Source organism: Nyctibius grandis, chromosome Z (genome assembly GCF_013368605.1).
Source record: "Nyctibius grandis isolate bNycGra1 chromosome Z, bNycGra1.pri, whole genome shotgun sequence".
NCBI lineage: Eukaryota > Metazoa > Chordata > Aves > Nyctibiiformes > Nyctibiidae > Nyctibius > Nyctibius grandis.
In genome coordinates, this window is record NC_090695.1 from 62,361,127 (window position 1) to 62,383,859 (window position 22,733).

Sequence of the window (22,733 nt, forward strand, 5' to 3'; positions counted from 1 at the left end):
TACAGCAATATTATGGTGCACTGACATTATTTCTCCATGAGATTTAGAGATTCTTAAAATGATCCTTGTATAATTAACTGAAAACTGAGAGAATTTACTAACTCTATGGATTTCAAATTCCTTGTAAGTTTGGCAACATGTTAAACAATGAGCTCACAGGGAAGAAAAAACTATGCATATACACTTACAGTACTAAACAGAAACGGAATTTATTTTATTATAGTACAATTTTTAAAAGTTATGTAGACTGTTACTAAGTATAATGATCAGAGGGTCTCATTCTGTTCCTGCTGAACTGAATAGAAGCTTTAACACTGACAAGGATAAAAGCTACATAAATTAAATGCCTGGAAATATTAAATGTACAGTATCTGCTTTAATTTGGCTGCAACTTTATTAACTCATCAGGGAACTATCTAGCAATAAATCATAATACTGTGTTCCGCCATTCCTTCTGCAATCCACTTTACTTATTTGGCAGCTGCAGCATGTGTCGCCCCACTTCAGGCCTGGCTCAGCTATTATTTTTTAAAATCCCTCTCTCTGTGGTGCTAGAAAAAGGAGCTGGAGCTTTACAGTTTCCAGTACTAAATCCAAGTGCTCACTTTCAGGACTTTTTTTAGGAAGATCTTTTTAGTAAACTCCCTTCCAACTCTAACTCACCAGAGAAATGATCCCTCCGTGGAAATAGTTCATGTAGTGAACACTAGATATGGAGCGAAGAACTGCTATATTACTACCCCAGCTCACTGAAAATCAACTGCAAATGCAAGTGGCTCCTGACATTCCCCAAATGAGGGAGAACTGTCTTATGCTTATTCTAAAAAAAATAAACTATAAGTCAAACGTTTAAAATGGATGACCTCTTTTTTCTTGTCAAGGTCAGGCAAAATCCAATGCTGCAGAGAATTAATTCTGGCCTTTTCTTTCGACAACATTTAATTATTATACTTTGATAATGAAAATACAAAAATCAACGTATTAATCTTGAGGCAAAAAACCCTGCACCCTAATATGATAAAGAAAAACATTATTCTGAGTATACTTTTTTTAACCCTGAATCATATACATTAAAGAAAACATGCAACATACCTCTTCCATCCACAGTAATACCTATTCCACTGCTACAAAGGCCATGGAATTCAGCTATTCAAGTGAAGCAAGAGATTTTGGGGAAAAAAAGAAAATGTTATTTCCAGTGTTTCACCTTCTTTAATCCTAAACCAAATCCATCTGACCTTTTTCCAAAATATTTTTTCTACAATGTAGCTAATAAAATGCCAAAGTTCACATGAAATAACCATTTATAGTTAATATTGCTAAATATGTCAAGTAGCATTCCACCCTGAACTTTCACATATATACAAAACTGAAATTTGATAATAAGAATTAAACACTCAAGTGATTTCATTATATTCTTGACAGTACTCCTTAAGTTACTGCTTTCAACCATAATGCAGTTTCACTTAATTTCTTCTAAATAGTTTTCTGCTATCTCAGAAAACGACACTGAATGGAAATACTGTCCGAGATACATCATCTCAGTTCTATATTCAAGATATTTTTTTCAATCAACACCCAAGTTTATTTGGAGAACTGATTCATATAAAATGAAATACAGATTTCCAAAATTAACACGGGCTTCCCTTTTAAACTGGATTGCTTTGACTATGAAATTTACAGATTCATCAGAGAACTCTGCTTATTCTGTTTTAAAGTATTACTACTCATAGCCAACACTTAATTCAGGGACCCAAGTTCATCCATAGCATAGGCATGTCCTTCGTCTTGAATTTTGTCACAGACTGGCCAGCTCTGGAACCAGGTCACCTCAAACAACAATGCATAAAAACACAAATATTCAACACAGAATACCAGAGAGTTTTTCTTTAAAGGAGAAACTGTTTCCAGAATCAGTGTACAACTCCATTAAGTACCCTATTCACTTCTCTTTAAGGTATGAAATAAATGAACAACCTGATATGAACAAGATTTTTTTAACTCTGTATGTTCACTGTAATATTTAAAGAAACACAAAATTTTACCTGAGTTTTTAGCAGGGCAGGGGTGACATGGCTCTCCAAAACCATAGTCAGGATTGGCACAGCAACACTCAGACTTTGTCACAGCACCAGGGAAAGGACGAACACATGCTCCTTTTTTGATGCCTCCATAGCATGTGCTACGCATGTGAGTATCTGAGGAAGGGCAACCAAAGAAATAATTTATTTCCTTAGGCTAAGGGTGAAAAGTATGCATACTATCTCAACAAGAGCTAAAAAAAAAATGTTGTTCCAACAAAATCCACATTGCTCTGCTATAATAATCCTGATGACATCAACGCCAGGTCTCAAAATGGTTAGCTCCCGGAGCTCTCTCCAGAGCGCTTTAAAACCACCTAAACTAGCATATTGTGGGCAAATTTAAAAGCATTCACAGAATCACAGAATCGTAGAATCAACTAGGTTGGAAGAGGCCTCTGGGATCATGGAGTCCAACCTTCGACCTAACACCATTGTGTCAACCAGACCACGGCACTAAGTGCCACATCCAGTCTTTTCTTAAACACGTCCAGGGACAGTGATTCCACCACCTCCCTGGGTAGCCCATTCCAATGCCCAATAACCCTTTCTGTGAAGAAATTTCTCCAATGTCTAACCTGAACATCCGCTGGCACAGCTTGAGGCTACGTCCCCTAGTCATAGAATCATACAATCATAGAATGGTTTGGGTTGGAAGGGACCTTGAAGATCATCTAGTTCCAACCCCCCTGCCACAGTCCAGTTGCTAGTTGCCTGGGAGAAGAGGCCAACCCCCACCCCGCTACAACCTCCTTTCAGGTAGTTGTAGAGAGAGATAAGGTCTCCCCTCAGCCTCCTTTTCTCCACGCTAAACAATCCCAGTTCCCCCAGCCACTCCTCATAGGACCCAGCAAAGATGACCTACACACGAGAGCAGCTTTGTAAATCCGTCAACACATACCTCAATAAGAAACACAGAATCGCTCAAATCAGCATGTGGTGACAAATTCTTCCCTTGGGGAAATACTACAACCCTAACCTGGACACACAGATCTCTTATTTACTTCCAAAACGGTTCCTCATGTAGGATAACTCACCAGCAGCCCAGGGCTGGTAATATCGGAGACTACCTATTTCCAAAATAATGACCATAGCCTACTACTGTATTTACAAATTCTGAACAAAAATGCATTCCAGCAGATTGTTCAGACCAGAATTTACGTGACATGGCTATCTTAATAGGTTCATATGTAAATTGGCACCAGTGCTGAATTAGGGTTAGGATATCAAAGAGGTCCCAATATCTAGCTAGCAACAGCAATTTAGCAATTCTTACACATGACTAGGTAGTGGGGAAAGCAGCACTACTGCTTCGAGTGTAAGAAATTTCTGTAGGCTTGTGGTTAAAAAGCCACTATGGAAATTACAGTGTGATCCCTAGGTAGAGGGCTGGAAATGATGGCCAGGACAAACCACCACTTATTACACAAAGAAAACAGATAATACCTGGAAGGTCTCCAACGTCATGCCATAAAAGACAGCAGAAAAAATACACAGGACAGCCACACAGCTATAGGACTCACCATGTGCATACTGCCAATCTTGCAGTTGATTTAGTCATATAAATCAATTTGACTGACTTGACCAATAAGATGTAGGAAGATGCATCTTCCAAGGCAGGCCTTTAGCCCTACCTTTGCAGGTATAACCATCTGCTAAACTTACCCAAGAACTATGAGAATGTCTCTTAAACGGCTTTTTATGTGTTTTGTTTTGTTTTTTGTTGTTTTGGGTTTTTTTGGTCATTCCAGGGTTAGATGCCTTTTGCATATTTGCTTATAGGATAATATTGGAGATCTTCTAACAAGCATGTGACTGGACAGTCCACTCAAATGTGTGGTTGAGAACTGCAGGATACAGATGGAGTAAACAGCCATTAGCCTTGACTCCTATACTTCTACAGACACTTGTTGAAGCTACAAAAATACTCTTTGTTTCAGGCATCTTGATAGACCAGGCCAGAACATGGCTTTAATTTATGCTCCTTGTCAACCTGCCTGTAAAACTACCATACATTGTGGCCTGGACATGAGCCTGGGTGCACTCAGAAACTGAGTAGGGTCTGAGGGAATACAAACAGTTACCTACTTAAAAGATGATGCCAAAATAACAAAGAAAAGTTGCATGAAAAATCTTACAGTGGATGTTGAATATCCTGTGCCAATCTGAATAAGAACTGGCAATTCCTTCTGTGTTCTGTCTGCTCTTTCAGTGTTGTAAACTGGCTCCTATAAAACAGGATTGCCTGTACATAAATGTTTTCTCTTACTTTTGGTATCCCATGGAACAGATAGTTCTGGAGCACAGTTAAATGTGGCCCAGATTTCAGGGCTTATTTCTTGCCAAGAGTCTAGGTGAAGCCAGTACAATTTGCTTGCACTCGACAGCAGGGAAAGATTATTATGCTTGACAACAATAAAAAATTTTTGCACCAGAAATGTCTGTTCATGTACTCTGCATAATAGTTAGTTGCATCATATCTTTCCCCTCCACCTCTGACAAATCCAGATGCCACTCTACCATGCTCTGCCATGAATAAAGGGGCTTTGATCACTGCCCTGTCACTGATGGGAAGGCTTCCCCTATAGTTACGTGTCTGGGAGAGAATGGAGAAGCAATTCAAGGGAAGGAAATGGCACCAAAGGAAACTGCAGGGGGAAGAAAAGATTGTAAAGTGTGAAAGAAATACTCTGTAGGAAGGTCTTCAAAGATGTGAAGTGTGGGAAGCAGCTGGAGGAAGCTACAGATGTACTGAGCAACTGCTCTGCATAAGAAGAGAGCAAGTTCTTTTCCATATAAACCAATGCTTTTATAGAAGAAGCACAGAGAATTTGGGGAGGATTGCCTAACTAGTTATAGGAAAACAGCCTTATCTACACAGTCAGTAATTCACAAAGCCTGTGCAGTATGAGGAACCAAACTGGCTACCCCAGAACCAAAACAGAGATCGTATGACAGGAAGAATGTCCTCCCTGTGCTCTGCTTCCCATGCTGATAGAAAGGATGAGAAAGACAGGCACTGGTTTGTCCATGGCTTAGTTGCTGTAGGCACCTCACCAAGCTCAGGTTCCCCATGTCATGACAGTTCTGAGCGTGGACCTTACTGATGAACCTGCGCTGCTCCCCATTTATAGTTTGATCAGCCTTTGGCTATTAATTTCAGAACACTGGAGAACTTATTTTATGCCCTGGATCAGAGTTTAGTATTGGTGCTGCTGTAACCATGTATCAGTTTATGGGAAACTCCACTGTTTCCCAGAGAATAGCATTTCTAGACTATTACATTTTGTGGTGTAGCACTTCAACATCCGCAAATATTACCACCGTCATGCCTGCGGTGAAAGTCTGGTGGACCAGTGGTTGACCTATTGTCACTGTAAGTCACTGCACCTATTCAGGTGCCTTAGAAGGTCAAATCATGCAATGCTCATGATAGACACTTTGAGGTAGGGTTCTGCAAAATAACCAGGGTAAAATAAAACTTAGCTATTTTGTCCTGTATGGCTATAGCTTTGGGCAGAGATGTGAACTGCAGACTGAATTATAATTAAAAGTGTCTCAGTAGAGAACAAACCACATTGTGCAAAGCTATAGCCATACCTCAGTACAAGTACAAACACTCATACACACAGAGACAGCTGAGGTATCCGAGCACGGAGCTGCAGTTAGAAGTACAGCCAAACCTGAAATGCCTGCAAATACTAGCTTGGCTCTGAGCATTTATCTAGCTGTTCCTTTTCCAAACATTTGTTCCCCCTTGCAGAATTTTTTTTTCCAAACTTGTATAACATTTGGTGATTGACTATGCCATACTTATTAATACTAAATAAAAAAGCAATTTATTCTATGAATAGTCCCACCAGAATCAATGGCACTATTCAGAAGTAAAAGACAGCTCAAAGTAAGAGTGAGAGAATTGGACTGTAGGCTCTTTGATTTTGTATTTTTGCTAATTGCCTAGCACATTTGTGGGAATATTTTTAAACGGAAGCCCAATGAAACGTATTAACTATCAGACTACAAATACTCTTCTAGCAGCCAGAATGTCTGAAAAGCATTATTTAGCTCATGTAATATATAGGACAGAATAGCCAGACAGAGAATTCCTGTAGTTAACACAGTATTTGTATGTATATATAAAAACATATATATACACACACACACATAAAATCCTGAACAGCAGATTGGCTCAGAAATTCTATTCTAAAGGTCATGTATGAGGATATCTTTGTTATGCAATATTTGAAATTTCCTATGTTACTTTATGCCTGGAATAATTACATCATCTTTTTAAAATGAGTTTTCCAAATAAATCATGATTCTGCCTTACGATTTTTGTCATATCAAGGATATTTCCTGTTGAAAATTTAAGCATTTATGGTAAACCTTAAAGCTATGTGACATGTGGAGATGAACATTTTCAAATTAAAAAATAGTGTTCACAGCTGAATGGCCAACTTGTGAAGCCTTTAGCTTCTAGAACTGTGGTAGCATTAGGTAAATAAAAGCACAGAAAATTGAGCACTACATTGATTCCTTGCAGCTGTATCACTGACAGGGGTAAAGACGCAGCCAACTTGGACCACTAAAAAGGTACTGAACAGCTTGTACTCAAATCTGGTTTTGCTGCTGTGCCACTAAGCAGTGAAATTCCTATATTAAAAACGGCACACCAAGCCTTTTCTCACTGTTTTATCTTTTCATTGCTTTTCTCCAAAAATTTAATAAATCAGAAGAAAACAACTTGGCTACTATGTAGGAGAGAACAGACTTTGCTCTTGTTGGTTCAATCTTTAGTACAGTTTTGCTTACTGAAAAATCTAATTTATTTAAAACAACAGATATTTGTGTTCAAGCTGGGAGACTGAGAAGGTGTTTTGGCTTTTTATTAGCCTATTTTTTAAGCCATTCTGAGTTTTTAGAGTGTATTTTTTAAACTGAAGTGGTAACTGAAAGGGCCAGCTTTCACAGGCACTTGATATGAACACTTGCACTAGATTTTATTTTAAAGAATGATGAACTTCTGCACAATTTAAGACTCTATTTTAAATTAAATGATAATAGCAACACAAGGTTGTAGTATCTCACATCCCTTTGGTGCAAGATAACCTCCAAACATTGTGATGAAGCCTGTTTTTCCTTTATCTGGACACATGCAGATAAGGCACAGGCAGACACCACATATATGCATCCATCACCAAGAACAGCCATAGCACTGATTAATATATACAACTATGGTAGAGCTAAGCCAATGGTTTACTCTCTGCCTTTACTGCTTCATGAACCTGTCAAAACATCATGACATAACCAGCTGGCCTGATCTAATATCAGTTCCAATGGCAGTCCAGTAAACAGCAGCATCTAGCACATAAGGCCACGTGACAAAAGTGAAGCCAATGTGTCGTGATGCTGCCAGAGGAGTGCTTTTCACTCAAGGAGGCCCCATTCCGCCCACATTTGCCTGCTAAAGCTTAATGCCCTGCCTATCCACTAACTAAGCCTTGAGTCACCCATATGCCTGATGACAGATACATTCATGAGGTAGAAGAGAAGAAACTTAGGGTTTACAGAACTGATGTTCTAATATGCAGAAGAAGGGAAAGACAGTATCTCACGTGGATCAAATTGGTTTCAGGAACTTTGCAGTATCGCAGTCCCTAGTGCATGTAGTCCCATCACTCTCAGAAATTTTTGTGAAATGTATATTCCTCTCCACCCTCTTCATCAGCAATCAGCAGAAAACAAGGGACTGAATACCTCTTGCCCTCTACCCTTTTTTATTCTTCACCAGGATGAAAATGCTCCATTTTTCTCTGGTGCGCTCTCTGAAGCTATGCTAGAGCTTCTGGTGGGAGTTGGGTGAATAATCTCTCAACTGTCAACCAGTAATATTTGAGGGGATAAGAGGCTGCAGTTCAGATTATATGACAAAAGATTATTCACAGAATCACAGAATCACAGAATGTTAGGGATTGGAAGGGACCTCAAAAGATCATCTAGTCCAATCCCCCTGCCGGAGCAGGATTACCTAGATCATATCACACAGGAACGCGTCCAGGCGGGTTTTGAATGTCTCCAGAGAAGGAGACTCTACAACCTCTCTGGGCAGCCTGTTCCAGTGTTCGGTTACCCTCACTGTAAAGACGTTTTTCCTCATATTTATGTGGAACCTCCTGTGTTCCAGCTTGCACCCATTGCCCCTTGTCCTGTCAAGGGATGTCACTGAGAAGAGCCTGGCTCCATCCTCATGACACTTGCCCTTTACATATTTATAAATATTAATGAGCAGATTATAAACTCATCAGCAGACTAGAAGATGGCAGGAAGAGTAAATACTGTAAATTTAATTTATAGGAATAACAGGTAAACAAGATGTGGCGCCACTCCAATTCCACAGAGGAATTTAAGCTTCTTGTCTTTTAACACTAAGTTTATGGGACAGCATAATGCAGTATTCCTAATAATTCTTAATAATGATATTTGAGTTAACAGAAACAAGTCTATCTAGTTTTCACTGTTTCTCCTGCTAGAACTTTTTCTTTTTTAACACTATTGTACAGGGAGAGTAAAATGTTTTCAGATTAAAGAACGAAATGCCGAGCGCAAAAATATCAGTGTCTATCAGTGTCTCAACCAAGATACGTACCTGTTTTAGTGATTTGGAGCGGATGATGCACAACTGAATATATATATGAATATATATATATATATATATATATGCACATACATGAACACAAACACATAGCAGAACAAAAGACAAATATGCCAGATTTATCCTAGAACAGTTCCTTTGTGGTTTAATGTCAACATTACCTAGAAGGATGTCATTTGATGCATTTCTTTAATTTGACAACCTGGTAATTCCACTTGCTTTTCAATGAAAAAAAACAATCTCACTTACCTACACACACACGACCATCAACTCCAACAGCCAAGCCAGGCGGGCACTCACACCGAAAGGATCCTTCAGTATTTATGCAATGACCATTCATGCAAATTCCTGACATCTGACATTCATCAATATCTATCAGGAGGCAACACAATTCAACAATCTATTTGCTGTTTTTAAGTAAGATTACAATTAATATTTTTAGAACATCACCAAATGACTTTATGATAGCAGATGAATCATCAACATATCCTTGTTTTGTTTCTAACACAAATCTCATCTTGGAATTACACTGAATAATGAAAATTCCAGCTACACATTAAAAAAAAAAAAAACAAACCAAAAACCAGAACAATTTTAGGATTAGAGGCACTTCAGATTCTACATTAAGGAAAATTAATGATAAATTTTCCCATTTGTCCATCCCATGATATTATAACTTTGCTTTAAAGTGTGGTTAAGGAAGCACTAATCACAGAATATCCATATGATGGTAAATTTTCATTTCAAAGAACTTTCCAGTGGTCATGAATTTCTACCTAAGTCAACAGACCAGCTGCACGTACATTAAAAAAAACTACAATTAACAGAAAAGGTTCAACTTCGAATTAGAAAAACTAACAATTTACATGATTTTGCACTTACTAGAAACGACTCAAGCCCAAACCTACTTCTACTGGCAGCAACAGGTATCTTCCATTAGTTACTTAAACTGAAGCTAAATCAGACTTTTTTCTTAAAATGTTTAATGTAAGTTTTCAATGACCTCATTTTAAAAAGTTTGCAAAGCTATGTGGCAAATACGATGTCTTACGTATCATGCACTCTGAATTGCCAGAATACGGATGTGAAAAACATACCTGTGTGTACTCATCAATGTAAAATCTTTTCAACCTTTTAAATGTCCCATATTGCTGCTCACTTTAGCACTTCACGAAGGGCCTGCTTATTTTACTGCATTTACAATGCTCTAAGACTTTTCAAAAGCTAATTTATCATCTGTTGTAGCTGTCACAATACTATTAAATAATTCATTATTTCTTTCTGTAAGTTAAAGGCCTATTTCTATTCTAGGCAGCTTAAGATATCCACTGTAAGGAGTTAGTAAGGTATTAGGATGATGTTAAATCCATGTGATGAGATCACCATTCTCGCATGAATGAATGGACCAGAAAAGCCCTTTTCAATCAAGATTGTCTTAATGCATTACCCCTCAGATCTACATACCGGTACAGTAACGCCCATTTGGAGCCAGAACAAATCCTGGTTTGCAAATGCATTTAAAACTCCCGTCTTCATTTATGCACATCCCATTTAAACACATGTTTGTAGTGGTACACTCATCATGGTCTGCAAAATATTGCAAAGAAAACTGCTTGTAGTTCCTCGGCTTCCATAAGATGACACAATGAAAATAAACAATCAGGACTGATGTGACATATTTCTTCACTTGAAGATTAAATTCTACTCATAAATCTGATGAAGTATCTGAAGAGCTTTAACTCTACAGACAAAGCAGCAAATTTTTTTCCTGCTGTGATCAGTTACTTTGCATGTTTCAGCAGACTGTGTACGGAAGATCAGGGTGTGTCTTTCTTTCTTATATGAAAGGATAAAAAGCTTCAATCACCTGACAGAATTAAGAGCTTGCTGTTTATCTAGGAAATGTTTTTTGATGCAGTATAGTAAAAATCAAAACCAGTTATTTCTTCAGCCGTGCTGATATGTGGAGCACTTCTTACGAAGTTGTAGGCAAAAATGTTATTCCTGGCACTGAGTTACCTGGGACTCCTGAGGAGAGATGTAGCTTCAAAAACAAAAACTACCTCAAATTTTCTTTGAAATCACGCAGTTCCATACAATAACTATTTAAATGCAGGGGCTATTAAGTTCACTCAGGTTGTACCTTATTTCTACAAAGGTAATCCTTAATGATCCTTAATTGTAGTATGAAGAACAATTTCTAGAATCACCAAGGTAATGCCTGCCCCATTATTTAGAAGAGTTCTTACCCACACAATTTTTTCCATCTGTAGTCAGTTCAAACCCAGCATTGCAAATACACTGGTAACTTCCATCGGTGTTCACACACCGGCCATTTTTACAAAGAACACCATTCTGGATGCACTCATCTATATCTACAGCAAAAAGAAAATCATACAATCAGAGAATTAGTGTAAGATAAAAATGTATATAGTCACAATTATTGCTTTGAAAAATACTGCCATGTTATTTAAATATTAGAAAAAAATTTCCAAAGATGGTTAAGAATTTATTCTCATTGCATCAGAGATAGGAAAAATATTATTTTACAGACTTGCACAATAAATGCTACAATGCTACATTTTGTGATGCTCAGCAATTACTTTATGAATACTTTTAAAAACCTACTCACACATTCATCATTGTACACACACAAATACACACCCGTGGTCTATATAGGAAATAGCCTATTTCCTGACTTTTTGTAGAACTCCTGGCTGGCAAATTCCCTGGCCAAGTGACAGATATTCCAGAATAACGGATAAACGTTAAAAGTCAACAACAGAATGAATGGAATGGTAGCCCAGAACTAGAGCTCCAATTAATATAACAACTGTTGGGATTTACTAAATTTCATTGCTAACTATTTTTTGAACTCCAATGCGATCTGACATAAGGGGTCAGAACATCTGCAACGTCAGTAGACATGAAGGAAATTTTCTTACCAATGCAAGCTTGCTTGGTAGGAGTTCTCTGGAAACCTGCATGGCACTTGCAGTAATAGGAACCAGGTGTGTTGACACAGTCTCCATTAGAGCATGGGTTTGATGTGCATTCATCAACATCTGTCGGCAGCACAGAGGAGCATTACTGACTTCACAATGTATACAACATTTTTTTCAAGTCTACAAGTTTCTAAGTGAAAAAGATGGTAACTAACAGTCAAATGCTAAATACTAGAACTTGTTATTGGTGCAAAATCATTACTTTCCTAAAAACATAGAGCTGTTCTTAGTGCAACTAGGCAGACATTTTTAAGACATGAAATGCTACTACATCATTTATATGCATCTTGAAAGACAAAAGAAAATATATGTGTGAGGATTTTGAGACATGGGATCTGACAGTTGCCTAGTGAAAGTGAACACTGTATTCAACATAGTTTCATTTAACTGAATGACCATTCATTCCTCTTCAGAATAAAACCACTACAAATCAAAACTGGCATTTTAAAATCAGAGCAAATCATGGCATCCAAAAATCCCCCATTATATTACATTATTGTACAAATGTGAGGAGGGGGCCACACACTAGCAGGAGAGGTTCTTAATGAGACCACAGACTGTGCACCACATCTCAATTATTTATGCCCCACTGCATCCTCAACACCAGTCTTTGCATTTGAGTAATGGCAGACTTAATCTAGTCCTTCTCTATAATGTACCTTACTCTCCTTTCCAAAGTTTTTTGGTGTTTGGGTGCAACCAAACACACTTTAATGACCTTGCAAGAGAGGTCAAGGACAACAGAAAGGGCTTCTTCAAATACATTGCAGGTAAAGCCAACACTAGAGGCAATGTAGGCCCACTGATGAATGAGGTGGGGGTCCTGGAGACAGAGGATAAAAAGAAGGCGGAGTTACTGAATGCCTTCTTTGCCTCTGTCTATAGTGCTGGAGGCTGTCCTGAGGAGCCCCGGACCCCTGAGGCCTCAGAGGAAGTCAGGATAGAGGAGGAATCTGTCTTGGTTGATGAGGGCTGGGTCAGGGACCAATTAAGCAACCTGGACGTCCATAAATCCATGGGCCCTGATGGGATGCACCCACGGGTGCTGAGGGAGCTGGCGGAAGTCATTGCTAGGCCACTCTCCATCATCTTTGCTAAGTCGTGGGGAACGGGAGAGGTACCTGAGGACTGGAGGAAAGCGAATGTCACTCCAGTCTTCAAAAAGGGCAAGAAGGAGGACCCGGGGAACTATAGACCGGTCAGCCTCACCTCTATCCCCGGAAAGGTGATGGAGCAACTTGTTCTTGGTGCTGTCTCTAGGCACATCAAGGACAGGGGGATCATTAGGGGCACTCAGCATGGCTTCACCAACGGGAAGTCATGCTCAACCAACTTGATAGCCTTTTATGAGGATGTTACCCGGTGGATAGATGATGGTAAAGCTGTGGATGTGGTCTATCTCGATTTCAGTAAAGCGTTTGACACGGTCTCCCACAGCATCCTCGCAGCTAAACTGGGGAAGTGTGGTCTGGATGATCGGGTAGTGAGGTGGATTGTGAACTGGCTGAAGGAAAGAAGCCAGAGAGTGGTGGTCAGTGGGACAGAGTCCAGTTGGAGGTCTGTGTCTAGCGGAGTCCCGCAAGGGTCGGTACTGGGACCAGTTCTATTCAATATATTCATTAATGACTTGGATGAGGGATTAGAGTGCGCTGTCAGCAAGTTCGCTGATGACACAAAACTGGGAGGAGTGGCTGACACACCGGAAGGCTGAGCAGCCATTCAGAGAGACCTGGACAGGCTGGAGAGTTGGGCGGGGAGAAATTTAATGAAATATAACAAGGGCAAGTGTAGAGTCCTGCATCTGGGCAAGAACAACCCCATGTACCAGTACAAGTTGGGGACAGACCTGCTGGAGACCAGCGTAGGGGAAAGGGACCTGGGGGTCCTAGTGGACAACAGGATGACCATGAGCCAGCAGTGTGCCCTTGTGGCCAAGAAGGCCAATGGCATCCTGGGGTGTATTAGAAGGGGTGTGGTCAGCAGGTCAAGAGAGGTTCTCCTCCCCCTCTCCTCTGCCCTGGTGAGGCCGCATCTGGAATATTGTGTCCAGTTCTGGACCCCTCAGTTCAAGAAGGACAGGGAACTGCTAGAGAGAGTCCAGCGCAGAGCCACGAAGATGATTAAGGGAGTGGAACATCTCCCTTATGACGAGAGGCTGAGGGAGCTGGGTCTCTTTAGCTTAGAGAAGAGGAGACTGAGGGGTGACCTCATTCATGTTTATAAATATGTAAAGGGCAAGTGTCATGAGGATGGAGCCAGGCTCTTCTCAGTGACATCCCTTGACAGGACAAGGGGCAATGGGTGCAAGCTGGAACACAGGAGGTTCCACACAAATATGAGGAAAAACTTCTTTACGGTGAGGGTGACTGAACACTGGAACAGGCTGCCCAGAGAGGTTGTGGAGTCTGCTTCTCTGGAGACATTCAAAACCCGCCTGGACGCGTTCCTGTATGATATGGTCTAGGCAATCCTGCCCCGGCAGGGGGATTGGACTAGATGATCTTTCGAGGTCCCTTCCAATCCCTAACATTCTGTGATTCTGTGATTCTGTGAAATCTTAGGTACCTGCTCAGAAGTAACTCCCATTTGACACACAGCTCTGAAAACTTTAAACTCCTTTCAAGAACTCTTCCCAGATTTGATCCTCATTGGTTACCAATGAGTCAGCTGTGTCTTTGGCCCAAGACAGCTATTCCCAACTCTAAAATAACACTGATTGTTCCTTCCCTTTATGGTCCTCTAAACAACCCCAGGATCCTTGACCTCTGTGATGCAGGGAGTGAAGCCAGTGCATCCCTCCGGTCTGGCAGGCAGGACTGCTGGCTCAGTCTCTCCTGCAGCTACCAGAGGATGACCTGAGCAGCTCGTTTCTGCTACAGCTAAATTCACAGGTTACAAACTGAATGGATTCCTTGATGAAATCTCCCTTTCTTCATCAATCACCTTTGCTAATTTGACTTTTTTTCCCTCCAGCTATGCCCTCCATTTTACTTACAGGTCTGAAATTACTCATCTCTTCATTTAGGTAGGCTTTAACACCACAAAGCCATTGCTGATTTGTGGGGGTTTTGGTATCTGGCTGTAAGCTGCCATAGGAAGCTGGGGCTACATAAAGCCACTGCTGCTCAGTTCCTAATAATGATGATTTTTCCATGCATTTTTCAGTGTACGCTACCAGGAATATCAGGAAAAACCCAAGGTAATTTTGCTGAGCATTTGTACTCACCCTTTATCAGATCTAGTTCTAAAACTTAGTTCATTACATCTTGGAAGTAATGGGATGGAATGAGAAATTAAACTTATAAGAACATTTATATGTTAAATAAATGTGTACTTCTAGAAAGTGTTGTGCCATGAATGACTTGATTCTAAAAAATGGCAAGGGGTTAGTTCTGTTCTAATTTAACCATAAACAACACCATACATTTCATAGGATTTACTGTGTTAATACATACACAGTTAAAACCAACAGCACCAATATACATATCAAAGAGATCTGGGTTTACCCAAATCACTGATTTTATGAGCTGGTTTACAGCACTCTTGGTGCCTAGATACAATCAGGCTGTTTTAGGTAAACAGTTAAATAAATAAAGGCAAAGCAAATGGAAGAAACAAATACCTCCTCTCACGCATATTTATCTCATTCACATTTGCATAGCAGCTGATAGCACCACTTCAGTAAAACCACAAGAATGAAGCAAGATAAAGAAAAGAGAAATTCAGAGTGTTAAATACAATGAAGAAAACAGTAACTGTATCTTTATACTGCAGTAGACTTCTATGAAATTATAGTAGCTTCCTGTTCTCATGCTTCTCTACCATGCCTGGCTATTGGGATGCTCTTTCTCATGAGTGCTAGATTGAGTATTTTTTCCTCAGTGCTCAGCTGATATGGGAGGTCAAGGAGGATCACACATAACTCCTTCAGAACAAAGTCCTCAGCTACCAACAAAGCATCAAACTCTAAATCACATTTTCACATTAATGTTTTGTCAAATATCTTAATTCGAATGACTTGGGTGGTGTCAGGGCAACGGTTGGACTCGATGATCCCTGAGGTCTCTTCCAACCTGGTTGATTCTGTGATTCTGTGACTTTACTGTATATTTATCTTGCTTTAGTATAGGGGAGGACAGGGGAACTTACAAATACTAGATATGGCATTCACCTATTTTGTTTAGTTTTCCTACAGAGAATGACATTTATGACTTCTTTTATTATAGGCTTCAACTTGCTTCGTCTGTTGAAGAAAACACATTCATGCTAGAAATGGATCTCACTGTAAATTAATTTAAAAATTGTACAGCAGGAATGCAGTGTTCCTCTATGAAACAGCTGACTTAAGCTTAGAAAATCCATCCAAAGCCATGTGCATCAGATGATTTCCATATAAAATATGCATCTTAAGATGCTCTTATTTTTATAAGCTCTTGATAAAAGAGGGAAATGGCAAATATATGTTAATATAAAGGAGTTGTTGGCTTTCAGTTTGCATTGGAAGCATGCATATTCCAGCAGTATAAACACAAAACATCTGAGACAGAGATATTTAACCCATTTATTCTGTCTCCCAGCACACACCTCGTCAGTGTCAAATATTTCTCTTTCACCACTTGCATCACACTAATCTCCACTTTTCAGTGTTTCATCTGTAACACTTGTCAGAATTTCACTAGACACAGTATGGAACTTCCAAAACCCCCTTAAGACTTACTGCGATGAGACTGAAGATATATTACTAAATTTAAAACATGGAGATTTGTATGCCCAAAACAACTAAAATGCAACGCAGCACAGCTACGGGGTTACTGCCACTTTCAAAGTATCTACAGTTTAATCCAGAGGTTTTATCAACAGATTGAAACAAGGAAAGGTAATTATATTACAGCTGTCTATCAGTCTGGGGAAAGGGAGTGACCATTCTATGTCAGATCACTTCCTTGACCCATCAGGCATGTTCCATCATGAGAGCAGCATAATACAAGTTTATGTCAGAGCGCAGTACGTTATGCCATTATTTTTTTTATTTGGCAGGATAATTTTGAAATAGGACTTTACTTTAACTCTATACAAAAATATCTATGATTTCTGGCTTCTTAATTTATTGCCTGGAGAGCAGGCAGCCAGAGAGACAGAGCAGTATGGAAGCAGTGTCCATTTATATACCATTAACCTTACCCTACATAGTGCAATGTAACTGTTTCCAATGCTCCCAATGTTCTTTGAGAAGAGTATCCAAGTTAAATTCAAGCAAGCCTTTAATTTCTTTTAATATATATCAGTACACACAGAAATTCCATGCACAGAATCACAGAATCACAGAATCAACCAGGTTGGAAAAGACCTCAGGGATCATCGAGTCCAACCGTTGCCCTGACACCACCCTGTCAACTAGACCATGGCACTAAGAGCCATGTCCAGTCTTTTCTTAAACACATCCAGAGATGGTGACTCCACCACCTCCCTGGGCAGCCCGTTCCAATCTCTAATAACCCTTTCTGAAAAGAAATTCTTCCTGATGTCCAACCTGAACCTCCCCTGGTGAAGCTTGAAGCTGTGTCCTCTTGTCCTATCGCTAGTTGCCCGGGAGAAGAGGCCAACTCCCACTTCACTACAACCTCCCTTCAGGTAGTTGTAGACTGCAATAAGGTCACCTCGGAGCCTCCTCTTCTCCAGGCTAAACAACCCCAGCTCCCTCAGCCGTTCCTTGTAGGTCAGACCCTCCAGAGCCTTCACCAGCTTGGTCGCCCTCCTCTGCACTCGCTCCAACACCTCAACATCTTTCTTGAAGTGCGGGGCCCAGAACTGGACACAGTATTCAAGGTGTGGCCTCACCAGTGCCGAGTACAGAGGGACGATCACTTCCCTAGACCATCTGGCTACACTATACCTAATAGAGGCCAGGATGCCATTGGCCTTCTTGGCCATCTGGGCACACTTAACTGCAGTTAAGTTCCTGCCTATATTTCTAAGACAAATTTCTGTATGATTTATAGCAACTACCATTCACAAATCACTGATTCAGTGTGGCACTGAAGATACTCTGGGTACTTCTTTATGATACAATTTGAAAATAACAGTGAAACAAAGCTGTGTATCTAAGATAAATAGTCATAAAGTATACTCTTATAAAAGTCTGCTGATACAAGCAGCCACTCAAAAGGCAAACCACTGAAGAGTAAAAATAATTAGTAATGACTGATTTGTTTCACACAGAAAATAGGCAAAATGACATTCAAACTTGCTGGAAGCTATTATTGGGATTTTTTTCCCCACTTTCGATCTAGGACATTACTGTAGCTGGCACAGCATCCTCTGCTTTTGTTAAACCAGTTGAAATTTTTGTTTTGATCCCAGTGCATCCAGAACTGCCTCAGTTTTCAGACTACTGTTTCATGCTGAGATGTGCATTATGAAGTCAAGACTAAGTTCTCTAAGTGAATACACCTTTTTCCTAGGCACATACTGTGTGGTTAGAGAACTAAACACGTCAACAATTTTTTTTTTCAACGCACCTACCAATCTAGTCCCACAGTTTTCAGGCACTTTAACCTCAAACTGAAAATCAGATGCAACATCACTATTATCACAAGCCTGGATGGAAGGTGAATGGCAAGGCTGGTGGCCCACAGGGTGACCCCACAGAAGAGAAAGGGACAGAATGCCAGCCAGCTGTTCAAAACACACTTTATCTTTCTGTCAATCAATTTCAGGACCCAGACATGTAAATCTTAGGGGTCTTTTAAACCACAGATGGTTGTCCTACTTCATTTTTTCATGCACGATTTCTTCAATGAGAATTGAGAAAAAGAAGTTTAACTTAAATCCGTATAGTTTTACTTGCTGCAACCTAAGCATAAAGGGGCACAAAGATAGAGTAAATGAAGCATTTCACAATAGGCTCAAGAAGAGTTTGAATCCTGCTATGGACAAATCCCAAAAGCCACTCTCAAGATGAAATCAGTAGATTAATACCTCGTCATTTAGGCTGGAAAGCCAAAAAGGAGCCAAAGGCACCATTTCTTTTGTGCCAGTCACTGTTGAAACTGGTGTTCACTAAAAGCAGAAGTCTAAAAGGTCACCCAAGCTCAGGTGAGGCCTTTGGTTTATCTACTTAGCTAGTATTTCCTAGTATTATTAATTCCTAGTATTTAATCTGGAGTTACCTTTTATTTAGGAGTTAACCTTACTACCTGCATCAAGATTTGCTTTGGTTTGACTTTATTTTCCACAATTCATTTTTTCCTAGAGACTCAACTTACATATGTCACATTATCAATATATGCATTTGATTAACAATCAAATGCTTATAATAGTATCAAACCATACTCATTTTTACCTCGGCATTGCCATTTATTTTCCATGCTTCACAAATTTAATAAAAGGGCTTTGTGAGTTTAACAGCATTCAAAACTTATATACCACAGTGAACTGCTACTTAATCATATGGCACCTTTATGCTATCTGCTGATATGAAGCAGAAAGTAGCTCAGTCAAATTTGTCTCACCTTAATAGGAAATGATTTTAGGGACAGGTGACACTGTGCCTTTCCTTGGTACACAGGCTCATTTTTTACAGCTATGTGCTCTTTCACTATCTTTCGTCATGCAGAATAACTCCTTATAAGCCTGAGCAAGCTTTTATTATAATCATGCTCTACCATGATGTTATTCATCACTGCTTTTTAATGATTCGAACATAGGATGGTTGCCTCAAAAAGTACAGTTTAGAAAGGCCTTTCACTTTTTCCAGTTGCTAGCTTTGTAACAACCATATATTCAGATTTTTATCATTACCCATGTTTATTTCTTCATTGGAACTTAGAAAGCAAAAATGTAATAAAATGTAATAAAAATGTAATAAAAATACTTCGCGTTCTCAAATAGAAAACGAACATCTGTGTGCTTCAGATGATATTTTCAACTTGCTCCCCAAGTAACAAACAATATCAATACAAGCTGTGAATTACATTTCATCAAGAAACATTAGTTCAATATGCCAGCTTTCAGAAGATGCTCAGCACTTTTCAAGACAGTTCCTCAAGAGTCAATGTCGACCATAGTTAAAAATATTATTGATTTCAGCGATGTAAAATTTAGTTCTGGGAGTAAAAGTGCCAGGGCTCTCCATACACTGTAAAGAATAGCCATGCAAGACAGATTTATAGTAAAACTCCCACCCTCCACTTACAATGCACTTATAGCTCCTGAGGCTCAAGGATGTAGCAAGAGACTAAGTCTCTTGAACTTCCCTGCCAGAGATCAAAGGTACAGCAAACTCTCACCGAAACAAAAAAGCTGAAGAAGCTGGGTTTGCTGTATCGTAGAGGACAACTTGGAAGAACTGCAACAGTCTTCAAGTACACAAAAGTGCAAAGAGAAAGGTACTGAACTGCTTTCCTCATATACTCTGGATAAGACAAGAAACAATGAGCTGAAATTTTTTGCAAAATAGTGTTTAAAAGTAGATTAGACGTTCTGAAAACTTTCTGGAAGTTTGACTATTGGAGCACTGCAACTGCCTGGGGAAGTGGTGGAATCTCCATCAACTGACATTTCAAGAAGAGGGTGTACAAACAGTTGTCAGGAATGATGTAGCTATAACTGACTTCTCTGGTGCAAGAGAATGGCCTAGCCAAGGGGACTCGCAAACTCTCAGGTCAAGTATACCAAGTCGATTTGAGAAAGGGAAACAGAGAGATTAAACATGGCAAAAAAACAGGGACATCAAAGGAAAAGTACCATTCAACAGTTGTCGCATTTCAATTTTCCAGAAAGCAGGGTGCCAAGCCAGACAGGTCCAAGTTTGCAATTCAGCAGGAGGTGGAAGAATTTGCAACTCAGAGACGCAGTGTTCGCAGCTCAGCTTCTGGTTGATACCCACTCTGCTGCATGTATGTCAAAATCTGCCTGTACTATTCTCACTTGCAAACCATCAACTGCGTAGTCTTGGATTAGAAGATTCTTTTAAGGATTCATGTAGCTACAATTTTCTGCGTTCTTTTGTTTCTGTATTTTCCTCTAATCCACAAGTACACTAGAAATTGATTCTAAAAGCACAGTTTCAGTGAGAAAAGCCTACAGCTAACAAGCTCTTGTATAATATTTTTCATTCACAGATCTCAAATCTCTTTATAAAGAATCAGTAAGCAAAAGTTCAATCAGAAATATAACCAGACCTTTCTGTTTAGGATCCTGTGTTTACTAAGCTGTATCCTGCATACAGGATTCTTCTCCACACAATTACCCCACAAGAACCCCCAAATTTTGCATTTTCCCTGAAATACCTGTTGAGCCTTGATACTGCAAGAGTGAGGTCCACAGTAATTGAATAGAAGTGCAGAATCCCAAATTCAGCTCTTGTTATAACAAGTTAGTATTTAATATTTTCATATGAAATGCAAATATAATGATTTGATATCTTTCAAACTGTCATTCATCCTTAAGAGTAGGTAAAACATAAATTCTACCCTTCGTTATCTTGAACATAACTCAACACTTAACTTCTGTAGCAAAAATGGAACTATGTAAGCATAACAAAAGAGAACATGGAACAGAACTTACTTTACTGCATGTGAAGACAAAAAATGTACAATATCCAACAAGTACAGGAATACTCAATACCAATATTTGCAAGTAAAGATTTCTTCTTTTTTTTTTAAGGGAATAGATAATTCTCTTGAAGATTTTAGATTATTCTAGTGTAAGTAATATTATGGTCTTTGTACTCGCTCACAAGAGCAACATCATTAGAATTAATATGTATGTGGGGGAAAAAGAATATGAGCTTTTTTTTTTAAACCAGATTTAAAGCAAAAAAAATTATCATTTTAAAAGTGAATAACGGATTTTAGAAATGTGCACTTACCAATACAATCCCCATTTGCATCCTGCTTATATCCCATGTTGCACTCACATCGGTAACTAGAAAGGGTTGGTATACAACGTCCATTTAAACAAAGGTTGGGATGGTGCTTACAGATGTCTATTGTCTGATTGAGTATTGCTAATAAAAAAAAAAAACAGAACACGAGACAAATATTCATATTTTCAAATAGAAGTAAATATGAAGATTATACTTGGCTTCAGAAAGTATGCTATCAAGTGCACAAATACATCCATCAAATCAAGTATTTTTCCCAAGTGCTATCTGTTGGCATGACAGTAAACTGACAAAAACAAGTAGCTCTCAGAAACAAAAACCACATTAGACAAACAGTCTTAATTATGATTTACCATTTATGTGTATACCTGATGAGATTATCAGTGGCCTCATGAATAAACCACAATTTGGGTGAAAGTTGAAGCAGTCTGTTTCTATATGTTTACTATTTTTAGTGTACCTGTCTTAGTAATACTCCTTGCATTTCATTAACTTTATGGTTCTGATCCTAGAGACATGCTTACACATGTTATAAGAAACTTTATATATATGAGACTTTCCTCTGAATATTATTCACCTTTGGCTTTCAGTCAAGGAAGTGTTCCTGCAGAACAGGTAAGTTTTACATTTGGAAGATGTCCTGGTTTCAGCTAGAATAGAGCTAATTTTCCTCTTACTAGCCAGAATAGAGTGTTTTGGATTTGTATGGGATTTTGGTATGACAAGAATGTTGATAATACACTCCTGTTTTTAGCTGTTGCTAAGAAATCAAGGACCTTTCAACTTCCCATGCTTTCCTAGAGTGCAGGTGCACAAGAAGCTGAGAGGGAGCATAGCCAGAGCAATGGATCTCAATTTGCCAACAGGATATTCCATATCATGCAACGTCACGCTTAGTATATAGATGAGAGTTGTCCTGGAAGTCTGGCTCTGTCTCTTCCTGGATTGGAGTTTCGGGGTTTCTCTCCTCCAGGATCAGTAGCTAGGGACTGGCTGGGCATTGGTCAGCAGGTGGTGAGCAGTTGCACTGTGCATCACTTGTTTGTATATTCCATTATTATTAATATTATTGTTGTTGTTGTTATTATTATTATTGTTGTTGTTGTTGT

At 39.2% G+C, this 22,733-nt stretch overlaps 1 protein-coding gene across 2 annotated transcripts in view; it reads right to left on the reverse strand.

Moving 5' to 3' along the window:
* The window catches only part of FBN2 (fibrillin 2), a 191,112-nt gene that overhangs the window by 96,537 nt on the left and 71,842 nt on the right, over positions 1-22,733 (reverse strand). For both annotated transcript variants that reach the window (XM_068422044.1, XM_068422045.1), the window contains exons 11-17: positions 21,610-21,747; positions 11,679-11,798; positions 10,983-11,108; positions 10,198-10,320; positions 8,983-9,105; positions 2,046-2,198; positions 1,093-1,146 (exon numbers count right to left, since the gene is read on the reverse strand). In XM_068422044.1, the coding sequence (XP_068278145.1) occupies positions 1,093-1,146; positions 2,046-2,198; positions 8,983-9,105; positions 10,198-10,320; positions 10,983-11,108; positions 11,679-11,798; positions 21,610-21,747 (837 nt within the window). The remainder of the gene's footprint in view (positions 1-1,092; positions 1,147-2,045; positions 2,199-8,982; positions 9,106-10,197; positions 10,321-10,982; positions 11,109-11,678; positions 11,799-21,609; positions 21,748-22,733) is intronic.